This window comes from Lycorma delicatula, chromosome 6 (genome assembly GCF_047948215.1).
Source record: "Lycorma delicatula isolate Av1 chromosome 6, ASM4794821v1, whole genome shotgun sequence".
NCBI lineage: Eukaryota > Metazoa > Arthropoda > Insecta > Hemiptera > Fulgoridae > Lycorma > Lycorma delicatula.
In genome coordinates this window covers 149,562,116-149,575,555 of record NC_134460.1, presented here as the reverse complement: position 1 = coordinate 149,575,555, position 13,440 = coordinate 149,562,116, and the positions used below count along the sequence as shown (strand labels likewise).

General features: G+C 30.2%; 1 protein-coding gene across 3 annotated transcripts in view; it reads left to right on the top strand.

The window, feature by feature from the left end:
- Positions 1–13,440, top strand: part of bdl (borderless) — a 44,522-nt gene that overhangs the window by 20,349 nt on the left and 10,733 nt on the right. The window contains exons 4-6 of one of the 3 annotated variants that reach the window (XM_075368829.1): positions 3,593–3,874; positions 6,472–6,662; positions 10,873–11,091. In XM_075368829.1, coding sequence (XP_075224944.1) covers positions 3,593–3,874; positions 6,472–6,662; positions 10,873–11,091 — 692 coding nt within the window. Of the gene's footprint in view, positions 1–3,581; positions 3,875–6,471; positions 6,663–10,872; positions 11,092–13,440 lie in introns of all 3 variants that reach the window. The other 2 variants (XM_075368831.1, XM_075368830.1) reach the window with 2 other exon arrangements.

The following is a 13,440-nucleotide window of genomic DNA, read 5'->3' as shown; positions in this document are numbered from 1 at the left end:
AACCGCCTCAAAATGTAAAAACAGATTGAGACAAATAAAAAATCTAAATAAAATTATTACACTAGAGATTTGACAAAATTTTATTTTTTAATAGTAATCTAGTATAGTTGTCTATAAGAACTAATTCTGGTAGTAGAGATATCAGAATAATGCTGTAGTAAAAACAATCATAAAGAATGCAGAAGCATGAGATGATTACAAATAGCACTACTATTCTGCAATTTTTTTTATTACATCAAAATATTTGTAAAGTATTTTGTAGCGTAAACTATCACAGTTATCAGATTAATATATACACAGACATGATTATTAAATAGTTCATTCGAATAATTTCTCCTGTGTTAGATCTGTAGTTAAATCTAGATCACACCAGTTAAAATCTGTAAAGTAATGGATACTGCCCACATATCTAACTGTAATGGGTTTTCTCTTTTTATTGTCAGGGAAGTTAAACATCAGACAGCTCTATTACGTTAGGGAGGGAATCAATTTATCGTAATTTATCCACGATTATAATACTTGGAATAATGAAAATATCTAAATAAGACAGCATAATTCTAAGTATTTTAGTAAGAAAATAAAATTATTGTTAATTTTTCCAATTCTCCAATTAGTTCTTTTCCAATTTTACAAATAGCAAATAAAAAAAGGAAATAAATTAAAAAAATTACAAAAGTTTTTAACTAATTTTTCTTACAGTCAGGGCGTATAGTTGATTTTTAGTATGGACATTACAAAAAACAATTTTTTGTTTTTTCATGTCCCTGTAGCAAATTCTCATTTATCTTAACTTTATAATTTATATCGCTTAACCTGGATAACAGAAAGAAACAAAGAAAAAAATTATATCATAGAATCTATTTGGACTTAATTAGTTTTCTATTTTAAAATAAAAAAAATAATTATTTAATTTATCATCATATCTTAATTAAATATCAAGATAATTAAGATACTAATCTTAATTTATTAAAAACAGGTTTTAAAATTAAAATTTATTATTTCAAATTGCGTAAATTAATGTTGTTTATACATTTACACTTTACTTTATTTAATTAATGAGATACTATTGATAGGAATGATTGCCATCTGTGTTATTGACTGCAATTTATTTCTAATAGCTGTTTTAGGACTATTTTATTACATTCCTAACAGATGCAGTTTAAAAAGTTTAATTTAATATAAATATATAATCATTTGTAAATGTAGTTAATTCCAGAAATGATCATAATTTTACTATGTTACATCTTGCCATTTAGTTAGTTGTTTTCTTGATGACAAATAAGTTTCGATTAATCTTAACAAGTACTTCTCTTTAGACTGGATTTATGAGTTTACTGAAACCATAAATATTTAAAAACGTACTTACATCAGTAACTGTCAAGTCATAAAATAAAAACAACTAAGCTATAAGTCGACAAGGTGAAGTTCATATTCGTGGAGGATCACACAACTGCTGTTTTTTTTGGCTATAGACAGAGATGCAGATATAACACAACAGTACAATCTGGGCTTAATCCTACTGAAGAAAGTGATATGCTTGTCGATCCATTCCAAACAAGAAATGTTCTTTTAAAATAGGTTACTGTATTTTTTGGAACCTGTAATTTCTTTCTGGTTATGGTATTAACACAAATAAAATTATTAATTTACATAACTGTATTCATAAATGAAATAAAGTTAACCTGCAATTAAGTACAATAATATAAGTAAGTAAATGTTTTTACTAAAATGGTAACATAGTTCACAGCATTATATTCAAAGCTGATAGTAATAATTTGGACATTTAGTCCTATAGAATCACAGAATGTAGGCTTAAAAGGCAGTTACTTTTATACAGATTTGAATGCTAGATTGTGGACACCGGTATTCTTTGGTGGTTGGGTTTCAATTAACCATACATGTAAGGATTGGTCGAACTGACACTGTACAAGACTACATTTCATTTACACTTAAACATATCATCCTCATTCATCCTCTGAAGTAATACCTCACGGTAATTCCTGAAGGCTAAACAGAAAAAAAAGAAAGGCTACAGAATCACAATAAGTTAGATAGATATAGCTGTGGAATAAAAAATAAAATAATATTTTTATATTAATTTACTGAATAATTAAACGATCAATACTATCTTAATAGAGTCCTTTTCGTCTGCAGTTTTCATAGAACTACCTTCTGCGATAGGCCAACAACCCTTCACTTCTGAGATTGACTCAGTTTTACTTCCCCTGGAAATAATTTCCAATTTGTCTTCACTACCTTAATGTCATCAGGTAGTGAATTGATGAGATCGACAATCTCATCATCGTCCATCCCTATATTTATAATTATGCTTTCAATGGCATTGAATGTGAGCTAACCTCTCCTTCGTATCTGATTTTCCTGATGTCAGTTACTATAGACTGGCTTAAGTTTAGCAGTCTACAAGCACATTCTGTTGCTTTCACAAGAGGCACCAATAATCCATTTTTTCTTTGTCAATGAACTTAATAATGTTTAATGCGAGACAACACGCTTGATTGTGAAGAGGTTTTCCATGTTCACTTGACATATTAAACAACTATTTTTAAGTAGCAACTGTTGCAATTTTCATAGGAAAGAACAGAGAATATTTGTTTTTATTAGTATTAACACATCTACTTTTAACCCATAATTCTACAAATCAGGCATCTCCATTTGTCATAATATCATTACTTAAATCAAAACAATTAATGTAAGAAATTTATGATTTATTTACTTATATATACTTTTGTTTAGTACGATATATTTTCATCATGCTTGTGTTTTACAGTACATTGACTAAAAAAAGAGTTACTCTTATTACAAAAGAATTACTTTTGCTTAAGAGTTCCCTTAAGCAAAATAAAAACTGACGTTTTATTATTAAAGATTGAAATTAAAATGACATCAATTAATTCATTAATATAAATAAAACCTAATAAATAATATAATTTTATGTAATACTATAATGATATGAATCTGTGCCCATACACAGACAATAATGTTTAAAACAGCAATCTTATCTCATGGCAGAAGTCACAATTACTTTACCACCAGTATCACCAGAATGTGACTGTGCACAGCAGCAGTTCATAAACTCTCCAAATATGCTCCTTGCCTTGTCGACCTACTATAAAGAATTGCAGTCTGAAAATTTAATTTTGTAAATAGTGATTTTGAAAAATATTACTGCAAACATAATATTACTGATTTTGTAAATAGTATAGCTTTACAAAGTTATCTTCAATTATACAATTGGATGATTAATTTTCATAGTAGAAAAGTAAGTAGAAAAAACGATTTAAGAGATTAGAAATTAATTAGAAATTAAGAATAATTTCCTGTTAATGTTTTATGTACAATGTATTCTACCAGATGTTTGTATATAAATGGCATTTCGCTCGTTTTCCTTTTATCAATGTTGGAATAACAAAAAAATTGAATTCATTAAAAAAATATTTTCATATAAACTAAAATCAAGAAATGTTTTTTTGTAATATGAACATAAGTAAAAGAATAATCAGAGTTTGTTCATCACAAAAATGTGTTGTGCACTGATGACGACTGCAGATGCCATATTTCAGATCCGTTACAGGAGGCAACCTACTCGGAATACCACCGAGCAACCAGACAGTTATGGAAAATGAAGAGGCACACTTCTCATGCATTACTAAAGACAGTGAAGCGACAGTCACATGGTTTAAAGATGGCGTACCGATAGCCGATTTACCAGATCTCTATGGCCGAACTTTCATGTCTTTTGATGGATCTCTAACAATCCAGTCGGCTCACATGGATGATGTCGGTAAATTTTCATGTGAAGTGTCAAATAAACTGGGAGAATCACAAACTGCAGCAGCTTATCTTAATGTTCAATGTAAGTATAAATAAATAAAAACAGTACACTAATAAAAAAATCAATAATAATAATTAATGAAAAAGAATGACTGAATAAAACAACTCTAGGTGCCTTCATACTAACATACTTTTTTGAATATTTTGAAATTTCAATAAGTAACTTGCTTTAGTAATTAGGACCTTGGTCACAGATTGGGGATTTTTTTACAGACACCAGAAACAGAACCACCTCTAGATTGGTCTATATTCAGAATTGCCACCAAGAATGAAGTGTAACTGAGATAAGAGCATGGTCTTATCATACATCCAGAGGCCATCTAGCCAAAACCCACAGAGCACCAGCAAGGGGAAGGGAAAAGAGTAGACAGTGTGAGAGGCTTGTACAATCTACTACTTGTACATTCTATCATTTACAATCTAACAATATTGTGAAATTAGTATAAAAACCCATCCAAATAGTGCTTTATGCTACTCTCTGGACAATGCATATCCATTCTATACTTAATCACAAGGAAAATCAGGGTATTAGCCTAAAATAGAAATAGAATTGTTGTTTTTCATTAATTAGCTAAAATATTCATTGAAACAATTTTCTTTTTCTCTATATAGTAAACAGCCACCTGAGACAAAGTTCATGTTTCCTCAAAGAAAACCATCCCTATAATTAATTATAAACAGTTAAAGCAGTCCTCTCCCCACAGCAGAGTTGTCATGACTATATACTCATAGAAGAGTTTGAATAAAAAGTAAAACTACAGTAACTAATCAAAGCTTAAGTAAATTTAATTAAAATAGAGCTGATATACTTTTTCCATATTGAAACTGAGTGAAACTCTCATTAATAGTAGATATTTTTAATAATCAGTAATTACTGTGCATAACATTTTCTATCCAAAATCCCGATTTAATTAATAACGTTAAAGTTAACAAATTTTTCATTTGTACAGAGGAACATTCAATTTAAAAGCGGCCCCATCACTTAGTTTAGTCTATAAATAATAGTTTATGGGCCAATTCATAATAATTTACAAAAAGTTTTGAAAATGTCCGTCAACTTCTATGCAGTTATCAACATGTTTGACTATGTTCTTGGCTACTTTTGTTAGCTGTACTCTGTCCTGGATAGCATCGGTAATGTTTGTCTTCAATTCATGCAGGTGTGTGGATTGCTCTTATAAACAATGTCTTTTAAGTAACCCCACAGAAAGAAGCCTGAACTAGTCAGATCAGGGGATGCTGGTGGCCATAATCCTTCAGAAATGATTTTTCGACAAAGAATCCTGTAGCATCTCCATAATAGAGTGAGTTATATGGCAAGTGGCATTGTTCTCTTGCAACCAGCAGTCATGCTCATCCTTTTACTGTAAGGCTGTGAACTGTTGAATAATTTCTTGCTAACTGGCAGCATCCACAGTTTTCTCAAAAAAACAAGGGCCCTATTATTCTTCACAAAACATACACCTATTTTTGTGGGTGTAAGGGATTCAAAGAAAATGTGCGGGTTTTAATTATCCCAGGTCTAGTATTTCTGACTATTAATATACCAACTGAGGTGAAACCACAGTTCATATGTGAAAAACACTAGATCTAAAATGCTAATGTTGCCTCTAATGTTCTTGAAGGATTGACAGTAGTGAACCCTTTTAACATAATCACCATTAGTTCATGGGAAACCTGCAATCAATACAGATAACATTTCAGCATTCTCCTCACTGTGTGTGAGCTAAACCTAGCAAAATGTTCTTTTCCTGGCTTAGTCTCCACAAAGATTTATGAGAAGATATTGTAACTTTACAAATTTCTCCCTGAACTTTCATGACACAAAATCTGAGATTTCATCTCTGAATAAGTTTCCATCGAATACATGTTCTTCAACAGTACACGATTTTGCAACCTTGTTCAACAGCCATTGCCCAACATAAATTGGCAATATTCAAATCTGCATGCAATAAACAGTCCTCCCCATTCCAGCTCCAGTTGTACCAACATTTTCCACATTATTTTACCCATCTCACACTAATATATGCACTTTAACAAAATTATGCATTTAGTATAAATACTGAGTAAAGGGACCTCTTTTAAGTTGAAAACTTTGTATAAATATATATATATATATATATATATAAAACTTAATCCAACATGATTAAAAAGGAAAACAAATTTATTGATTCATGTGAACATTTCAAAATCCTCTGGATATCTAGTCTAACTTTGTTGTACCACAAGTTGCTGCATTCCTTGATTGTGTTGTGGGTTTAACTGTAGCTTGATTCAGACAAAAATGTATTTATAATTAGAATGAGAAAAGAGAATGATGGCAAGAATACAGTATTGAGGAGCTGATAAGTGTTAAAATAAAACTGTCCAGACAGGACGAATTATTAATACCCTGTCAATGGAAAACAAGCACTAAAAAATATTTATTTTTGTATCGGCATCACCTTGACATAAAATGGTAACATTAATTTCAGGTATAAATAAACTAGTAATTAATATCTAATTGCTTAGCCAGAAAAGTCAATGAAAACAATTTAAGTATAAAACAAAAAATAAATGATGTATCTTAAAAAATAATCAAACATTAAAAATGCAATAAAATGTCATTTCTGTCAACAGACAAAGCCAAAATTGTGTTTTCCCCTCAGGAGAAATATCTACCATATGGAAGACCAGCAATACTGGATTGCCATTTTAGAGCTAATCCACCACTAACAAAATTAAGATGGGAAAAAGATGGTTTTCTTTTTGATCCATTCAATGTTCAAGGTGTGTTCTACCGTAGAAATGGATCACTTTATTTCAGCAAGGTAAGAAAAAACTGTTTCAGTTAAATCATTTGTAGTTTTATACTTTTTTGTTTAATCAGCATAGGAAATTCAGCAAAACAACTTTTCATCTAGTTTACTTCAATTGTTTCTTTTCTAAATACTGTTTTTTTATAAATGTGAAAGAAATAGCAGCAGTTTATGACAAATAAAAGGAACAGAAATTTTAAGTATACTATAAAATAATTTATAAAAAATAAAAATAAAATTTTGACTCCAAAAAATAATAGTACTAAAAAGTTACAAATAATTATATTTTTATTAACTAAAGTAAGAGTACCTGTTTTACAACAACTATTTTTGAAGTTGGTGCCAGCCAACAAATTAAATATAAAGTTAAGTAAAGTTAGTACCTCAACAGACCGCTTGGCGGCTAAACACGATTCCCACATGTAAAATAGGATCTCAAGAGCATATAAAAAAAAGCGTCTCATGATCATACCTCATTTTGAGTTCGCTGAGGCATTGGTTTGCGTGGCATTTCTCCCGCTGCCACCCCATTCGGTCGCCCTAAACTATAAGTCCCAATGTCTGTGCCACAAACAGCTACTGAGCCACAAGACAGATGCCATGAATATTTCCACAGAGACTAAGCAACAATAATATAGAATGTTATTAATATCCTAATCATACAGGGAACACAGCAACACGGTACTTTTTTTTTTTTTTTTTTTGGTTGTTTGTGGACGAAAAACGCTTGGGCGTTATCATCGCCCGGTAGTTATTATTAAAAGGGTAATATAACTCTGAAATAATAAGCTATACAAGGTGTAAATGTAATATTAATCATATAATAAAAATTTACTAAAACAAGCCAAGAAGACAAAATAAAACCCAAAACTAATATCACAGACAAAGTTGATAAAACATTAAAGATAAAATAATAGAATAAAGAAAGTATAAAAACTTACCTAACTCTGATGGGTTGTGCAAAACCCCTACCCCGGATAGTAAAATTAAACTAAAAATCAAATCGAAAATAAAGGTTAAAATTATTAAAAAATTCTCCTTACAGAAAAACATATATAAGTATATTAAATCCTTTGCAGTAACCCAGTACTATTCAAAAATAGAAACATTCGCTCCACATGGTACTGGTAGAGCGGTTGACTAAGGGTGTCAAGCCATTTGGTTTTTTCTAAGATTATCGTCGGATTAGGTTAAAATTTGTATGAGACTATTCCGAAAGTATAATCTCTCGATTAAAAAAAAAAACACTTTTTGCAGTCTGAAAATATTTTAACTTACATGATGTATTGACTAATAGTTTAGTCAGTCTATAATGTAAAGATTAATGCTAATTGAAATCAACAACCAGAGCAAAAACCGACTTCTTGGCAAACAGCAAATTACAAAGGAAAAAATTGGTTGCCATCACTGTCACATATCATCTACAGCAACATGAAAAGGATAGAGAAAAATTAGACTAAACAGCCTGAGAATTATGGGTACACTATTTCACTTTAAAGTTGAAACAGTCCAGTATGCAGCAGCAACATTTAAGTTCAATTCCATCGCAGAATGCAAAAGTCATATTTTTACCTTACAGATTAATAATAACACACTGGGTTTCACAGGCAGTATTCTACTTTATCTTTGTCACAGAACAAAAAAAGCTTTCATTGCTTAATGCTATTATACAATTTTAAAAGGCAAAAAAAGTGAATGCTGCAATTTATTCCAAGAAGGGAGTTATCCTTCTTCTTTTTGCTTCCTCAGGACAATGCTTGCTCTCACACTGCTATTTTAATGTTTATTGAAACACATGAGAGCTAAAATAGGATACTGAACCTGTGTTATTATCCAGACTTAGTGCCACCAGACTTCATCTGTTAACTCAATATTGAAATTTTTGGAGGAATGAAATTCAACTCGAATAGATCATCAATGGTATTATTATAATTATAGTGTTATGCAAGGATTATTATGCAATTATGCAACTTCTATGGGATCAACAAGCTGATCACTGAATAAAATTAATTACAGTAAAGAAGAAACACTGTGTAAGTTACATCATTCTACTCAATAAATTAATTATATAATTTTTAAGATTCATTCATTTACAATTTTTTACAGCTGTTTAAAAACATAAATAAATAGCTGCTTTTGTTTATCATTGTGTGTTACTAATTTAAAGCGTGTAAAGTGTTTATCTGCAATCTTTTAAATTCTGTGATCTTTTTTCAAAACATCATAGCATGCCTAAAAGGCATTCATCAAGCAGGAGAAACACAAAAAAAACATGTACGATGAAAACTGTTCGTGCGGCAGAGACTGAAGACGAAAGACAGTCAAGATTGGAAAGCGACCGAATACACACAGCCCAATCCCATTTGACTGAAACAACTGAGCAAGGGAAATGTGATTAGAAGGCATAACCATACAGTAACCATATAGCACGGGCAAAGCTGTGTCGGGTAGCTAGTTTTATATATATACATATATATATAAAACAATTGATCGTCTTTTTTTTTTAATTTGTCAAAAGTTAAAGTTTTAAGTCTAAGTGACTACATCCGTATTGTAATAGTTTAGTTAGAATAACAACTGAGAAACTATTACAATGCGGGTGTAATCACTTAGACTTAAAACTTTAACTTTTGACAATTTTTAACAAAATGATGATCAATATATATATTTATATATATATATATATATATAATTTAATTATGTAAGATTATAAATTATATAAATTAAATAATTTATAAACAGCTTACCAAATTGGAATTTGATAAGTTGTTTTAAAATTATATATAATAGTTATTATACCAAACGGTGCCATATTCAAAAAACTAAATTTGATATGAAATTAATTACAGCTAATGACAGCAAACAGTACATGTAACTGTAATGTTGGTTAAAGAGTGCCACATTAAAAATAAACTGACAGACACAGTCATTACATTTATTAATTCATTTTCAGCTCTCATTATCAACTATTACAAAGGACGTTCAATAATTAATGTGAAAAATTGATGTAGAGAAAAAAACGATTTATTCAATGACAATTAAACTTACACTACTTTTCAGTATAGTTTCCAGCAACATTTAGACACTTGTCCCACCATTCTGTGAGCTTTCTGATTCCTGCAGCATAGAAATCTTTACCTTACTGTTTGAACCATTCGTGTACTGCTTTTCTGACTGCTTCATTGTTGTTGAACTTCTAGCCATGTAAACGGTCTTTGAGCAAGCCAAATAAACAAAAATCGTATGGGGTGAGATCTGGGCTGTAAGAAGGATGCGACAACACCTCCCAACTCATTTTCAAACCGTTCTTTGAGCTCAAAACAAATGCAAATCCAAGTGTCTATGAGTTTGAGTCAACTGTCTAGAAACCCAACTTTTAACATGTTTTGTGATAAGTCAGCATGTCATGAATGATTGAATGTGCAGTTCCAACAATAATATTATACAAACTAGCAATTTGGGAATTTCTGACTAACCTGTCTTCATGAATAAGATAATTTATGCAATTTTGCAGTGTGGTAGTCAAAACTTCAACTGTTCTTCCAGAGCGATGGATTTCAGTCACACTTGTTCTGCCTGAATAACACCATTCCACCCTCTTATACATGTTACTGTGGTTTAAACTCTTTTCACCATACTGTTTCAACATTCCTGAGTAAATTTCTGCTGGTTTCACATCTTCTAATAGCAAAAATTTTATCACCGAATGTTGCTCTTCTGGCATACACGTTTCAAGTGGATCTGACATTCTGAAATCAACAAAACAGTTTGAGTTTAGATTAATTATGATCAAACAGCTGATTAAATGTGTTCTCAAGGTTGCAAACTTGACCCTCAAAAAGTTTCATAGTCATTGAATGAACTGTTTTTTCTCTACATCAATTTGTCATGTTAATTACTGAACATCCCTTGTATCTCAGAGCCCATTTCCACTTGATTGTAACAAATAAATAAAATGATAAAAGTGCATAATAAAATTTGATGTAATTTTTTTTTGAAAAAATGTATAAGTAGGATCAAGGATTCCTTTAAATAAATTCAAGCTTGTTTGAGAAGTAAGAAAAATGTATCAAGTAGTGGAAAATTATACATATCGTAAGGATTATCCTACAATAAATTCATAACAATACACCAATTAAATAATGTATAATTATTTAATTTAATAGAAAAAAATAAACCTTTATTGTTGTACATTTTCAATGAAAAAAGTTATTTTTTTCAGGTGGATGAATCACATGGTGGAGATTATGTATGTACGCCATTTAATGAACTAGGAACTGAAGGACCATCACCTCCAATACATGTCATAATTCAACGTCCTCCCGTATTCACTTTAACTCCACAAAATTTATATTTAAGAAAAAAAGGGGATTCTTTAGAAATACCGTGCGATGCACTAGACGGTGATGGTACTCATCGACCAACTATTCACTGGTTCAAAGTAAGTATCTTTTCAATTGATTCATTAATTTTAATATTGTATTTAAGTACTAGTAAATAATACTAGTAAAACAACCAAATACTTTTTTATTAATGAGGGGTAGTTGAAATGTAATAACAGTCGCTTATAATTCACAAATGAAGAGAGATAGTTAGATGAAACAAAAAGTAAATTTTATTTGCTATATAAACTTACATATTTTTCCATTTAAAATCCTACATTTACTTATTAATAGTTACATTCACAGCTTAGCTGTAGCTGTACAATTTGCAGCTACATATTTCTTTCAACAGCAAACCAGTTTTCTTATTCTATCAATGAAGAATTTTGGCAATCTTTCTTTGATCCACAATCTCACTGCGTCCTTCAGATCATAATCAATAGTGAAATGAATATCCTTAAAATAAGTAAAATCATAGTGCACTAAATTTGGTGTGTATGGAGAGTATGGAATCATTCAAATTTCAACTTCACAATAGCCTTTTCTATGAGTTTGCACGGTACCTATTGTGAACAGATTTTATGGTAGTCCAGTTGTGCAATAATGTGTTCTATGTCCTACACAATCCTTCGATATCTCTATTTTGGTTGTAGTGCGTTATTCTGTGAACAATGTCATTTTGAATCTACTGATCTACCTCCTTTTGATACTTCTCATCAATCACAGAAACTGGTACATTCTTGTAAGGTTTATTCTCAATATTCACTTTACAGGCTTCTAACGCATAAAATTTTATTGCTCACTTACTCTCAGTATTTTGACCAACAGTTTCATCACCATTATTAGCTTTTAGATGACAATGAATGTCACTAGCATTCAATTTTTCCACTATCATAAATTCAGTCACTACATGTTCTAGATGTATTGTCATAGCTGGTGTAATCGACTCCATAACAATGGCGAGCAAAAAAAAATGGCAGGGTATAAATCAACAACAGGGTGGGTCCCCACTGAATTTTAAGATTAGCTTTTCTTGACCAATTTAGTAAAAATTTCCTAACTTTTATAATGTTATGCTACTACCATTTACTCTGCAAAATATATATTATTTTTTTGCAGCTGCCACCATCAAAGTTTGCTGTCAAACTCACCTTTTTTTATTATTACATTAATTTTTTAAATTGATTTTTTAATGATTTTTTTTTTTACAATATACATTTAAATTAGGATATTTTTTGTGATAAGTTATTTCAGTAAATTACACTGCAAAGTACAAAAATAACAAACAACAATATTTAACAAGTTTCTTGCATAAAAATGAACATTATGGTAAGTAAAAGTAACACAGATAAGAAATAAAAACGAACTAAAGCAATTTTTAAAAATAAGTGGCTCACACCTAAGATTGTTTAAAAATTTTTCACAAAAACTAGCCAACATTACATTGCAACGTAAACAAAAAAAACATATTTAATAACTTGGTTTGCATAAAAATGCTAAGTTACACAGATTTCAATTTAACAAAGAATATATGTATAACAACTTAAAGGAAAACTAAAATCACCGAGACAATAAGTAATACAGATAAGAAAACTACAACAGAACATCTTATTTTATACAGAAAACAAACATTATTTATTGATAAATATCTTGTCATTATTATTCTAATGTATACCAAAATAATAATAATAATAATAATAAAATAATAATAATAATAATAATAATAATAATAATAATAGTAATAATACGCATCACATTACATACATCTTATTATATATGTAGAAAACACAGCAATTTTTTTTTAATATCTTTAGATTCCTAATGGTTTGCCCTTTTCTAAAAGTTTAATTTTGGCTATCTGTTCTTCTGCCAAAATTGTAGCTCTCAACCTTTTCCTTTCTTCTTCCAGTTTTTTAATCTTTGCTTGCATTTTCCTTTTCAGGGCTCTATTGTGTTCTTTTTGAGAGAACATTTTGTCTTCTAGAGCTTCTCACTGCAGTGAGCATTTTTTTGATAATGAAAACATTTTCCTTGCCACCAGCATCTACAATTACATAAATGCTTTTCGTTGATAAATTATTGTATCTTTGTGCAAATTCTCCAGAAGAAGAAATTTGTTAGTTGAAAAGCCACCTCTGAAATGGCAATTGTCTGAAATTTTTTTCTTGATTTTTTCTAAAAATTCCTGACTTTTCCTTACTAAGCTTATATTTCCTGCCTATGGGAACCATAAATGAGTTGAAATGTTGGTAATGGGGTAATGAAACTACAAGACTGCAGAACTGTTACTTTACGCAACATTTTGTTCTCCCGTTACGTTCCAGTGTGTTACATAGTCACATCTTGCCTAGTCACCTCAGTCACCTCTTGCAATATCAACAACTTCTGATAAGCTGAAACTCTAACAA